The following is a 12,728-nucleotide window of genomic DNA, read 5'->3' on the forward strand; positions in this document are numbered from 1 at the left end:
AGCTCTGACGACAGACAGCCTCAACAAGGGCTGAAGCCCTGCACTTGCTGACATAAGGAGAGCAGACTGCCTTCTACAACACCCAGCTCTGAAACTGTCTCTGCAGGGTTGCTATGTAGTCCAGGTTGACCATGAACTCTCCAATCCCCTGCTTCAGCTTCCTGTGTACTGGGTTCACAGGTGTGCGGGTATGCGCCACCGTGCCTGGCAGCCCAATGCCACCTCCTGGGTCTCTTCAAGGGAGGCAAGAAGAAGCCCAAGCAGTAGAAGCAGAACAGAGGCCCCACTTCTCTGCCAGCCAGCGGGGGGGGGGGAGGGGATCCAGAATTCGGACCCTCCTTTGGACAGGTGCCTCCCTCCCTTCCGTCAGACCCCCGCGCAGTAAGACAACTTGAAGCTCTGAGTCTGTTCGGGAGACAATGTGTCGGATGTGAGAACGAAGTGTTTCCGCCCAACAACAGCAAAGCAGGAGCCAAGCACTGTGCCCGCTCAAGTGTAAACACCAGAGCTCCACCAGCCTCCTCCTGCCCTGTGCAGCAGGGAGATTCCAGAGGAGAGGAGGTGCCCAGGCACCCACACCCAGCCCAATGCCTCAGCACTGTCTTTATCTTTCCTCTTCCCTCAGCTGGATCTTTCAGAGACCTCAGAGAGCAGCACTTTATTCCAGGACAGGCCAGCTCTGTGCTGCAGTAGGAAGAGAATGAACCCAGCAATGCCCAGATTAACCGTCTCTGCTCCCCACAGCTGCAATCTGTGTCCCCAGCTGAGCGCTCCAGGCTTGGGGAGGGAAACCAAAGCTCGGCGCTGTTATGTACCCTCTAATTTTGAATAAATGTCTTCGGCTTAACCCATCAATCTAAACACACTCCTGTTTTATGATTTTAATGTGTCCCTTTAGAACGTGATCCTACACACACTCGTGCTCCTGGCAAGTCCTTCTTCCCCAAGGTTCTGAACCACTTCTGCAACCCCTAAGACAGACCACAGCCACAAAGCTGGCCAGTCCCCTCACAGCCTGGACGATATTGCTCTGGTTCTGTCCTCTGGCTCCTGACACCCTTGGCATTTCTTCATTTAATGTGTTATGTGTTATTCAGCCAGAAAAATGCCAGGAGCAAGATGGTGACCTGCCTGAGCAGCTCTCTGTGGAAGACTCTTAAGGCAGAGGCGATGCCTGCTGGGAAAAGGCTGATGTCAGCTCTCCTAGAACAGCTCCCCGCTAGGATAAGGCGGTCTTTGTTTTCAGCTCAACTGTGAAAATGAGAAAATGCCTCCAGCCTGACAAACAAGAAACCCACACAGCCCAGGTCAGGCCTGTGACCTTTACTTAAAGGTACCCACACTTCATCAGCAAAGGCTGTCGACAGAACCCAGGGAGTGTGGTTATGATCACCCAGGTCACCACTAGAAATCAACTGTGTGTCCAGCACTGTTCAGGCTAGTTCCCAGGCTCTAAAACGTGAAAGGCACAGTTAATCTCAGACAAAGCAGCTCTGAGTTTGTACTTCTCTGTCAAACACATGTAAGTGGGAGGGGATTTAAACAAACAAACAGAGAAAATCTCAACTTAGCAGTATCTTAGTTTCTGAGTTACTGTTTAGAGTAACTGAGAGCAAGGCTGTAAAATAGTCCCTTAGATCCCCAGGACATTTTCAGGGATATTGGTGAGACTACATAAAGCTCAGGACAGACAGAGCATAGCTCTGGACCCATTTCAGATGTGGGCACCCGGGGAAGCTATGGCGGAGAGAGAAGACACATAATTTCAAAGGTTCCACGAAGCAGCCTTTGATCAACAATTCTTGATTTTAAAAAATTATTTATTTATAAATGGTATTTATGTGTCCATGTACACACACAATATAAAGGAATCTTTTCATAAACTTAAAGCACTGAGGAGGCAGAGACAGGTGGATCTCTGTGAGTTCAAGGCCAGCCTGGTCTACAGAGCTAATTTCAGGACAACCAGGGCCACACAGGGAAACCCTACTGAGACAGGGTCTAAGGAATTCCAGACTGGCACTGAGTGTGTAGTCAAAGACGACCTTGAACTTCTGGGGATAGGGGGTAGAGCAAGTCTGGTTTTATGAGGTGTGGGGAGAGTCCACGGCTTCCCGCACGCTACCCAAGCACCCTACCAACTGTGCTACGTTACCCACCAGCACATTAAGACAGATTCTAAGATACTCCCCTTTAAATCTTTGAAGCAAAGGTACTACTGGTTTGTGCTATTATTTGAAATTTCAGTCAGAAAATTTAAGAATTTAAATAATTAAAAATGTGCTTTCCTGGGCTACAGAAAACTCTGGGACTGGGGGTGCAGCTCCGGTCTGGCAGGCATAAGACTCTAGGCCCCGGTCTCAGCACTGCAAACTGATTTTTGGTTTCTTTTTAAAGAAAAGCAGGACAGGGAGATGGTTTGGTGGGTCTTTGCTTAGTGCTCAAGCACAAAGGCCAGAGTTTGGACCCAGCACCCACATAAAAAAAAAGCTGGGAATGGCAACCTGTGTAGCCAGCTGGGGAGCTTCAGGTTCATGAAAGACTCTGCCTCAAGAGAAGAAGATGGAGAAAAAGAGGAGACCTCTTGTTCCTTGTCAGCTCTTACATGGTTCCGCTCTTTTTCCGCTGTCCCTGTAGACAGAGCACTGTTCACTTCTCCAGCCCCCAGTACCACACGCCCCTTCTACACAGCCTAAATGAACAGTTGTCACCCTCAACCTCACAGTATCTGCAATTGTGTTGATTGTACAGGAACTTCAGACTGTCCAAAAGCACAAGGGAGACTCAAACACGTGCCATAGATGCCACCGTAAGGCTGCTTCTAGGGGCAGTGTGTGGGAAAGCCAGGCACTACTATCACCTCAGTTGAGGCGGGCCCTCAACTGAGTGACAGAGGCCCCATGCTGATGTCTGAAAAGGGGGATAGCAGGAATACCAACACCCCAGAATAAGGTTCATGCCCGTGACACATCACCTGGGCGGCACAAAGTAGGCACTCATGGCTACTGCCACAGAGAGGCTGTTTCTAGCGGTGGCCATCATGCTGAGTGACGGGAGGTCCATGCCCTCCCTCTACAGTGTACCTCAGCACACCAGCTGCCCCTTGGCGTCTCTGCTACTTCCCTCATGGTCCCAGCAAAGTGAAGGAGGCAACACCAGCCCAACAGCTCAGTCTCCTCCGAGTTGAAGTTCTGAGATGCAGGATTGTTTCTGTGGCTTTTGAAAGTTTGTAGAATAAAAAAGCCCATTTGGTAGCACACATTGGGACCTAGGGGACTCAGGAAACAAGAAGCAGGGCCACTTCCAGGGATAAGGCAGGGCACATAGTAAGTCTACATGGGACAGTAAGAACTATATGGGCTCTGCAAAGCAAAAGGTGCCACCAGCTCCTCTGCCCGAGTAAAAAAACCCACAAGAAAGTACAGCCCCCACCAGAGCCAGTGATCAACTTCTCCCCTCAGACGCCAGATTCTTGCTTTCAAACACTTTCCCCAACCTTCTGAAAGAGAGAGAGTCCCAGTTTGGGATTCGTTTGTTCCATTTTCCCTCACAGAGAGAAGTCCCAAAGCCAGTCAAATTAGCACAGTTGTGTGTTACCAGCTGCTAGCCCTCAGCTTGCACTACTAGACTTTCTAGGCAGCTTTAATTACTCTAAGTGCTGGGAGTTCCCTTAAGGGCTGTGTACATGGGAGTGGGGGGGGGACCTGGACTGCTATGTGGCTATGAACACGGACATGACACTTGTGTAAAGGGTTATACCACACGCTGTTGCATGAAAGTGCCAGTGCCCATGTGAATGTAAGGTAAAGTCACACTTGCTCTCAAGTAGCACAGGAGGCTAGTGTCTCCCAGGGGAGGCCACACTTTGCCCAAGTACACTTTCTAAGACTGTTTCACTACTGCAAGCATGTTAACATCGTAAAGATAAAATAGAGCAGGGTGGTGATGGCGCACACCTTTATTCCCAGCACTCAGGAGAGGCAGAGCAAGGTGATCTCTGAGTTGGAGGCCAGCATGGTTTATAAAGCAAGTTCCAGGACAGTCACAGCTAGCTGCACAGAAAAACACTGTCTCAAAAAACAAAAATAAATAAAATCAACAAAGGTAGGGGGAAAGAATCTAGAACTCAATGCAAACATCAACGAATAATTGAAAGCATTTCTCATCAGGAAGAGGCAACGGTGTCTAAAGTCACAAGAACTGAAGAGAGACCAGCAACCACACCAAATCCCTTTTAGGGTTTCTCAGAGTGGCACCCGAGTGAGGGCAGAGCAATCTGGAAGCACCCACTGGAAGGCTGGCCTGGAGGAGTGAGCTGGCAGTGCAAGGGGTTCTGACTTGGGGAGAAGGTCGGATGTGGAGTGAGACAGAAGGAAGAACTCTGTAGGGTGGGACCAGCAGTCTGGATAGGAGCTCAGGGCTTTCCCGTGGGAAGTGTCTAGAAAACAGGCTAAGCAGGGCCCCCTAAGCAGATGGCCCCACGCTAGGACTGGCTGCCCACATAAACACTGCAGGTCACAGTGGCTCCTGAGCGTAAAATGTAGCTTGGGCAACTGAGAATATGGAACTCTCGATTTTTCTTAATCTAACTTTTAACTTTGTGGTGCTGGGGACTGTAACAAATGCTTCAAATACTCTGCCACTGAGCCACACGCTCCCAGCCCCCAAGTTTTGTTCTTTGTTTCTAAGTTTGTAGCACAGGTTGTGGTTAGTGCCCACTGTATCAGAGGACTTAAGAGACACCATAGTAGGCATGAATCACCATGTGACGCCTAGTACCCAGCACTAGGCTTCTGACCAGGTCAATAGGAACTGGAGCCCTGCCTCAGAACCACTTGCGGGCTCCACCTCTACTGGACAGCAGCACCATGGAGTCTCTGCTGGTGGCTCAAACTTTGCTTCAAAGGCATGCTCTCCTCAGAAGTGCAGCAATTCCAATTCCCTGCACATGGAGCAAACATGACACACTTTACTTGTACACCATTAGCAACTCTAGAAAGCTAGAACATGCGCACTTTACAATCTCTTTCAAGATATAAATACAGGAGGACCATTCCTGACTCGAAAGCTAAGAGCTCCTACTGTCCTCTTAGCCACAAAAACAAAGAACATGCCACAGCTCAAACAAGACACATCTCATAAACCAATCAACATACTAAGTACCAACAACAAGAGTGAGCAAAATTGAGGAAAACACCCAATGTCAGTCTCTGACCTCCACACATACCTACACACCTGCACCAACCCATATGCATGCATGGTACACAAGAATTTATGATATGTGTATTTTAATACAGTTTTAATAGGGGAAAAGCTACCTAGCTATGGGAGTCCAGAGAGTCTGGCAGAATGAGGGTGCAGTTTCTATTTTCTTCTAACTTTGTGTAATGATGCTAATCAGGAGCTGTGCACCTAACCTGATGACTGTTTTCTTGTTTTGGCAGTGCTGGGAGCTGAGCAGAGGACCTTGTACACCCAGGCAGGGTCTACCACGCACGGAGCAGCACTCCTGGCCCTCACAGTGCTACTGTGCAGGACTAAAGCTATTCAGAGTGTCAGCACAGGCCAGTATTGCAAGTTCTTGTTTTCAATCACCGAGTTCCAGAGCTGTTTTAACACTCTCACACTGCTAACTACAGCCAGGTGTGGTGGTGCTGGCCTATAATCCCTGTGTTGGGGAGGCAGAGGCGGGAGGAGCTCTCGACAGCCAGAGCTGCCGTGAGTTCAAGGCTGGTGTGGGCCACCTAAGATCCATCCTCAAGGACACAAACAAAGCAGAGCACTGACCCCACCAGGCTTACTGAACTAAGTGCATAATCTAACAAGAAGGCGTAATCACTGCCCCCACGGGACGTCAAAGTGTGCCAGGGCACCCAAAGACACACACTCTCTCTAACACTCAACACCACACACCTCTGTTGTCACAGCTGGCATCTGAACACTGAGGTCATTGACGATAAAAAGCCGTAGCTTCCACCAAGGAAGTCTTTACCTGCTTTAACTCTGAGGGTCTCTATCTGCTAAACTGATCGTTGCCACCTTACAGTAAAGACACTGGGTCCCGAAGAACCAGGCCCACACCTCACAGTTTACCAGTCACAGAATGAGGACTTCAACTAAAGCATGCTCCCAACCTGCACTGTCACGAGGCTGCCTCTTTTTCCCCTTCCCTCCCTTTAAGAAAGAAAGCAAAGAGTCATAAGTCTTTTATTTGGGTTTGGGAAAGCTGGATGGAAGAGAATGAGAGACTCTAGTAATAAAAGAATGGACGCCAGACGTCTCAGCGACGAGCAGCCATCTGAGCCCCTCCCATACAGTGAGTGAGAGAGGGCGCTGTTTTGCACAAGCCTCTGCTACTGGATTCCTGAGTGTAGCAAATTCCAGGCTCCAGACTGCAGGCTCAGCCTCTGACTAACACTACAGTGATTTATTTGAGGATAAATACCTCTGTCAGTGTCTCATGACTGAATACAACAGACCAGGCAGATTGGCATGCGTGGAATGGAAAGACGCGGGTTGAGGCAGCAGAGGCCAGGGCCGCCTCCAGCTGCAGAACACTGTCCATAGGAGGGACCCTGTGACTGCACCTGCTGCCTGCACCCCTGTGCCCTGTCTGTGGAGCAGTTCCAGTGACTACAAACTACTTATCTGCACCCGGGGGACACAGACTGGCTACACAACTGCCACCGCCCAGACATCCCAGGCCCATCAAGTCCTGAAAATACAAAACGGTATGCACTGCCTTAGCCAATGCCAGCCAGACCACAGCACAAATTCAGAGAACGTCAGCTTAAGCCCCTTCATGGGGTTTAAGAGTTGCGCTGGAGAGATGGCTCAGCAGTTAAGAGCATTGGCTACTCTTCCAGGGGACCCAGATTTGATTTCCAGTTCCCACATAGCAGCTGACAACAGTCTACAACTCCAGGTCCAATGAATCTGGCACCTTCACACTGACATACATTCGGGCAAAATACCAATGCACATAAAAATAAATAAAACCTTAATAAGAAAGAAAAGAAAGTTTTATGGGAGGGAGGGAGGGAGGGAGGGAGGGAGGGAGAAAATGAGGGACAGAGCAGAGACTAGGGCATGCCAGTGCCAATCAAGGATTAGAATTAGTCTCCTGACACCAAAGGGGCTCTCTTACCATGGCTCCAGGCTAACTCCAGCCACAGGCAAAGGAGTGCTCCCCAGGGCACAGTACTGGACACATGGACATACGGTCACACAGGCACACGCGCGCGTGCGCGCATGCAACAGCCTTCACAGGTAGTCACTGTCATTCATTGGGTGTGTAATGACACCCACTATCAATGTGCATTATGGCCAGCAGAGTACACCAAGCCAGGTTTTCCAGACCATGCCCACAGGAGGTGGCTGCTGGCCTCCAAGAGGGAGGTTGTAGGAGTTGAAAGGAAATAAGATTTCATCTTTGGACCAATCACTAAAGCCAGCTTGACACCTTCCTGGCATATGAACACCACTTATCTCTTATAAACAATGTCCTCTATCAATAACTCATGAAATCATAATGGTGTATGGGCAGAAAGGTGAAGGGAAACACAGCCCAGCCCAAAGGCATGAGCCGCAAAGGGCAGAACTTACAGGTGGGGGCTGAAGATGCGGCTCATCTTGGAGATGTGATCGCTTTCACAGTCGAGGTCCTTGTCCCCGGGTTCCATGCTGAATTTCCTCTTGCTGGGGCTGATGGGGGGTGGGCCTGTGCGGTGATTGCTGAGGGCAGAAGCCACCGGGAGGGTCTGCATTCTGGGTTCTCCCCTGAGAGAAGCTTCACCTATACGAAGGGAATGGGGATATTATTGCCAGCAGGAAAAGCACCCCATTGTGGTCTCTACGGTCCCCTAGCTCCCTGGCCCCCCGCCCAGCCCCTTGCAAAACTTCTCTCTGTGGAAAGTTTTGGCAATACAGCAGGCAGACTGCCATTCTCAGAACGTGGTCTGGGCATGCGGCCACTGCCAAGCAGGGGACATTTGACATCAGTGAGGTTTGCCAGCCCTGGCTCTTTAGGGTAGAGTTTAAATTGAAAAGTTGCTATAAACAGCCGAGGGGAAAATGACCATGAGGAATCCCCAAAGGGAAGTTAAACTCAGAAGGCCCTTTGATTCTTAGGAATTTGACCTTATACCTTTAAGCAAGTGTATAAAACCACTGTTGACAAGCTGATTTCGCTGCTTTTATTACAGTTTTTGAAGGTGTGTGTGTGTACCATGACCAGGGAGGCCAGAATAGGTTGTTGGAGCCCATGAAGGTGGAGTTACGGGCGGTTGTGAGCTGCTTACCATGGATGCTGGGAACAGAACCCAGGTCCTCTGGAAGAGCAGATCTCAAGCACTGAGCCACCTCACCAACCCCAAGCTGCAGCTCTCAAAACGTGTTTCACAGATAGCTGCTCACGAGGGCTCCGACCCAGCTCTGCCTTGACAGGCCTGACTTTCTCGGCTGTTGTCAGGGGCTCTGAGCTGAGAGATAAATTTGTGCATGTCTGTAGTTCAGGGCAAGCATGGCCGTTCAATACTAAGGGGTTTCTGTCTTCTAACATTTATAACAAGAGCTATAATTACTTTGAGTGGGCAGGCTCGCTCTTTCCCACAGAGACACCCTTCTGTTGGGCAGTACACATTGGCTTCTGGGGCCTGACCAATCTTGTTTCCAGTCACAATTAAGAGTCACATTAGCACGAAGTCAACTTCATCTGAGGTGCTGTGGTACCCAAGAAAAGCCGCCTTTGTGACCACTCACTTCCTTTCATATCATCACTAATGTGTGGCAGTCAAACAGGCGTCAGAGGTGACAAACGCGGTTTTGTTAGGGGACAGGAGGGAGGGAAAGGCCTTCGGAGTACCCACCAGGAAAAATAAAAACTCTGCCAGTTTAGAAAGCAAGATATAAACTTGCAAATATACAGTGACCTGCAATACACCCCCGGCAGGATTTCTTGTAAGACTTCTGGCCACAGGGCAAACTGGAACTTTCCATACTACACAGAGTAGCTCAACATGGATTCTTGTGCCGGCCACTCTCACAGACTCTGGCTGATCTGGGTGGGCCTCAGCTTCCTTTCTGCTAATTTTTGGTTTCAGAAAACAAGGTTAAGCAGTGTTGGTCCTCAGACCTTGAGAAGGTGCAAGCTTCCTTCCTTCCCCAGCCCTGTTTCTTGAGCTTCTTCCTCTACTGAGCAGAGATGCCTCTTTAAGACTATGGTGAGCAGACAAAGAAGCCCATGAAACCCCAGGAAGTCACTACCCCTGCAAACCGACCCACATACAACGGCCTACACTGCCCAGACTCTGTGCCCAGTGTTTCCCAACACCCCTGGCAGAGGCCAAGGAGCAGGGAGGATGCAGGCTCAGCGTGGACCCCAGAGTTTCAGGAGCCATTTCATCAGCTGCCTGCTGGGGCAACAAACGTTGCTATGGAAACAATCACCACAGCAACAAGTTCCAAGGGGTCCAAAAAAGGAGCAGTCATTTAGGATCGCAGCAATGGGGTGGCCCAGTCTCAGGACAGAAGCCACCTAGAGGCCCCCATCACTTGGGAAGTCACCCATGGAGAGGCCAGTCACTCGGTGGCTACACAGCACAAGCTTGGTAGAGAAAGCCCTGGGCTCCATGCCCCCAGGCTGTGGCAGCCTTAAAGGAGTATATGTTTGCTCCATTTGAAGTTCATGCAGGAATGAGCTTCAGAGGCCGGCACAGAGAAGAAAAGGACACTGGAGGTTTTCCAGAAATGGAGTGGGGACGAAGGGCCCTGAAGGAACCGCAGAGTCCCCTGCAAGTGAGGTGTGCATCCTCGGCAGCACTGGGGACCGCATGAGCAACACATAACCTCACAGGGGAAGGGAATGGCTTGCTCAGGTAGGCTGAGACAGGAAGCATGCTGTCTTCCGCTGGTCATACCAACACCTCCCTAACTCAGAGCTGAAGGAAGGGCAGCAATCCTCAGTGGTGATCGGATCTGGCCAGTGACACCCTTTTGCTCATCTTTGGGTCTACCTGCCCCCCCCCCAAAGGAAGCTGTCCAATGCTTGTATCTTTAGAGTCCGTTTGCTATACTCTTGTATGTGGCAGAGGTAGGTTAGGACGATTTCAGCAGGGGCTGGAGACAGCGCACCTGCCTAGGACATGAGACCCTGAGTTCTATCCCTAGCACTATTACTGAAGAAAAACCCCAGGTGCACTCCTTAATCACCACCCCCAATTAAAATAAGCAAGTTTGTTTTTTTTTTTTTTGTTTTTTTTTTTTTTTTTTTTTTTTTTTTTTTTTTTTTTTTTTTTTTCTTGGTTTTTTTTTTTTTTTTTTTTTTTTTTTTTTTTTTTTTTTTTTTGCCCAGGATATTTTGGTCCACCATATTTTTTTAAGGAAAAAAATAATAGAATGGAAAGGGCTGGAGGCCAAGCATTGCTCTAGGCACACAGGGCCCTGGCGCCACCCTTAGCACTACATGCACAGGGGTGGGGAGGGAAAAGACACAGCTATATCATGATGCCATACATGAGCAGCGACGTCAAAGTCATGTTGGACCAGGGCACAGCCTCATCTGAAATCCTGTACCTGAAGGATTGATTCTAAGACTCCTCATTCTGGACACAGTGACAATGGCCAGACTCGCTACCAACTGGCTGCAGCTTTCTCACCTCTTTCTGCCAACAAAACACAGAACTTAGCTTTTCAAAACAGCAGTGTGTATTCCCTCGCTCACTTGCTGAGATGGGGAGGGGGGGTGTCTGCACCTTGTAGCCCAGGTTGGCCTCAAACTCCTCTTCTTCCTGTCAAAGCCTCAACTGGGATCACAGATCACAGGAGCGTGCCACCACGCTAACCTTCAACAACAAACCTTCAACCTGAGCCACAGCTTATTGTTCTCTTTCCCTGCCCCCCACACTCCCTTCGCCATGGTAGAACCTAAAGTCAAAACATCAAACCACAGCTCCCCACACCAGCCACTTGGTTGCACTGGCGTGTCTCCCGTCTGACCACAGCCATGGTGACCAGGCTGATGTCACTGTCTCGGTGGAAGGGCAGGCACCCCCCAGTACAAGATCTGCCCTTCGACATTGCACAACCCTCTCACAGGCGCAGGGCCATGTGGGGCAGGGGCCCAGGCAGCTGAGGGTATTTATTTTCTTTTAAATAGTGAATCACCATCACAGGTATGAACAGCTGGGGGGAAGAGGCAATGGAATCGGCCTCTTTTCTATAGTCTGGCTGTGGCCGTCCTGTTCTTGTTCACTTTTTGTGTGTGTTTTAAAGAAGGGTTGTTGGGCAAATAGGTGAGCAGGCCCAAGCCAGCAGAGATAAAAGAAGTGGCACACTGTCTGCCCCAGCACAAGTCTGGCCCACACTTCTACTGCAGTGACCAAGCCCTTGTCCTCCAGCCCTCTGGTTTAACAGAAAGCACCTTTCACAACGCTGCTCAGAACTATAGCAACCAATGCTCAGAGCCAGATCTCAGAACCAGGAGCTGAGCTCAGCCAGCAGAGGCTGCCCAGCAAGCCAGGCCACTGTGGCCATGTAGGTTCCAGCCCTGAGCAAGCAGGTCTTGGTTGCTGAGCTGCAGTGAGCTGGAGAAAATCACCACCTGTGTGGCTTTCAGCTGATAACAAAAAAGCAGGGTCACGGGGGAACCGACAGACTGAACAGGCAGCATTTGGGTAAGACAGCACATCTCCTAAACCTCAGCTGGAGAGCCTGGTGGCCTGGCCAAGCTGAGGGCAGCTTAAGGCACTGAGGCCACTTTCAGACAAAGACCACCCAGGAGGAGCAACAGGGGCAGCTGTGATAAGGGCAGACAAGACACACACACACACACACACACACACACACACACACACACACACACACACACACACGCCGCCCCTGCCCGCGGCACCAGGAAAAGCACGGAGATGCACACTGTACCCCACACCCAGATTCACAGACCCCAAGAATCATGGAACCATAAGGGCTGAGGACTCCAGAGGCTGAGTCCCAGACTTCTCAGGGACTCTGGCTGTCTGCAGATGGGGGTAGGGGCAGGGTTCAGACTCCATTCAGGATTTAGTCATAGAGGAGCTCCAAGTGTGACCTGGTCCCCACAAAGCAGCACTGGTCCACGAGGACCATAAAATGTCCATAGCCTTACCCTGTTTTAAGAATCTAAAATGCCACAAAGGATAGAAGACAACAGCCTTTGTTTTTGTTTAATCTCAACAATGCTGGGTGGCTTACAACCACCTGTAACTTCAGCTCCAAGAGATAAGAGGCCCTCTTCTGGCCTCTGCAGGCACTGCATGTACTTGATACGTGTGTACACACCACACACATGCACGCACGCGTGCACACACACAGAGCATCAAATATCTTTTTTAAAAAATCCCAAATGACACTTATAGTTCAACATCCACTGCACTAGAGTAAACACCGAGGAAAGGTTAATTTGCATATCAAAAGTTACTAAAATACTTTGAATACAAAACTGCTACAATTATACCCAGACACTGCCATTAGCAGAGGCAACAAATCCATAGTGTAAAACCACCTGCATTCCCCGGAGTGACAGTAAAGACCTTGCTCCCTCCTTCAGACCACAGCTTATGGCAGTGACTCCAGAAGGGCACAAGGCTGCAACTTGGATAGGCGGCCACCAGAGGCTCTTACCATCCACCTGCTATTGCACCACAAAGGAAGCTCCCCCACGTCAGAGCAGCATGAACTATAGGAAAGGCTGT

General features: G+C 49.9%; 1 protein-coding gene across 5 annotated transcripts in view; it reads right to left on the bottom strand.

Moving 5' to 3' along the window:
• The window catches only part of Vgll4 (vestigial like family member 4), a 110,678-nt gene that overhangs the window by 22,692 nt on the left and 75,258 nt on the right, over positions 1 to 12,728 (bottom strand). For all 5 annotated transcript variants that reach the window (XM_050148307.1, XM_050148308.1, XM_050148309.1 and 2 more), the window contains one exon: positions 7,606 to 7,795. In XM_050148307.1, the coding sequence (XP_050004264.1) occupies positions 7,606 to 7,795 (190 nt within the window). The remainder of the gene's footprint in view (positions 1 to 7,605; positions 7,796 to 12,728) is intronic.

The sequence above is a fragment of the Alexandromys fortis genome, unplaced genomic scaffold (genome assembly GCF_014885135.2).
Source record: "Alexandromys fortis isolate MF-2015 unplaced genomic scaffold, M_Fortis_MF-2015_v1.1 scaffold_59, whole genome shotgun sequence".
Taxonomy (NCBI): domain Eukaryota; kingdom Metazoa; phylum Chordata; class Mammalia; order Rodentia; family Cricetidae; genus Alexandromys; species Alexandromys fortis.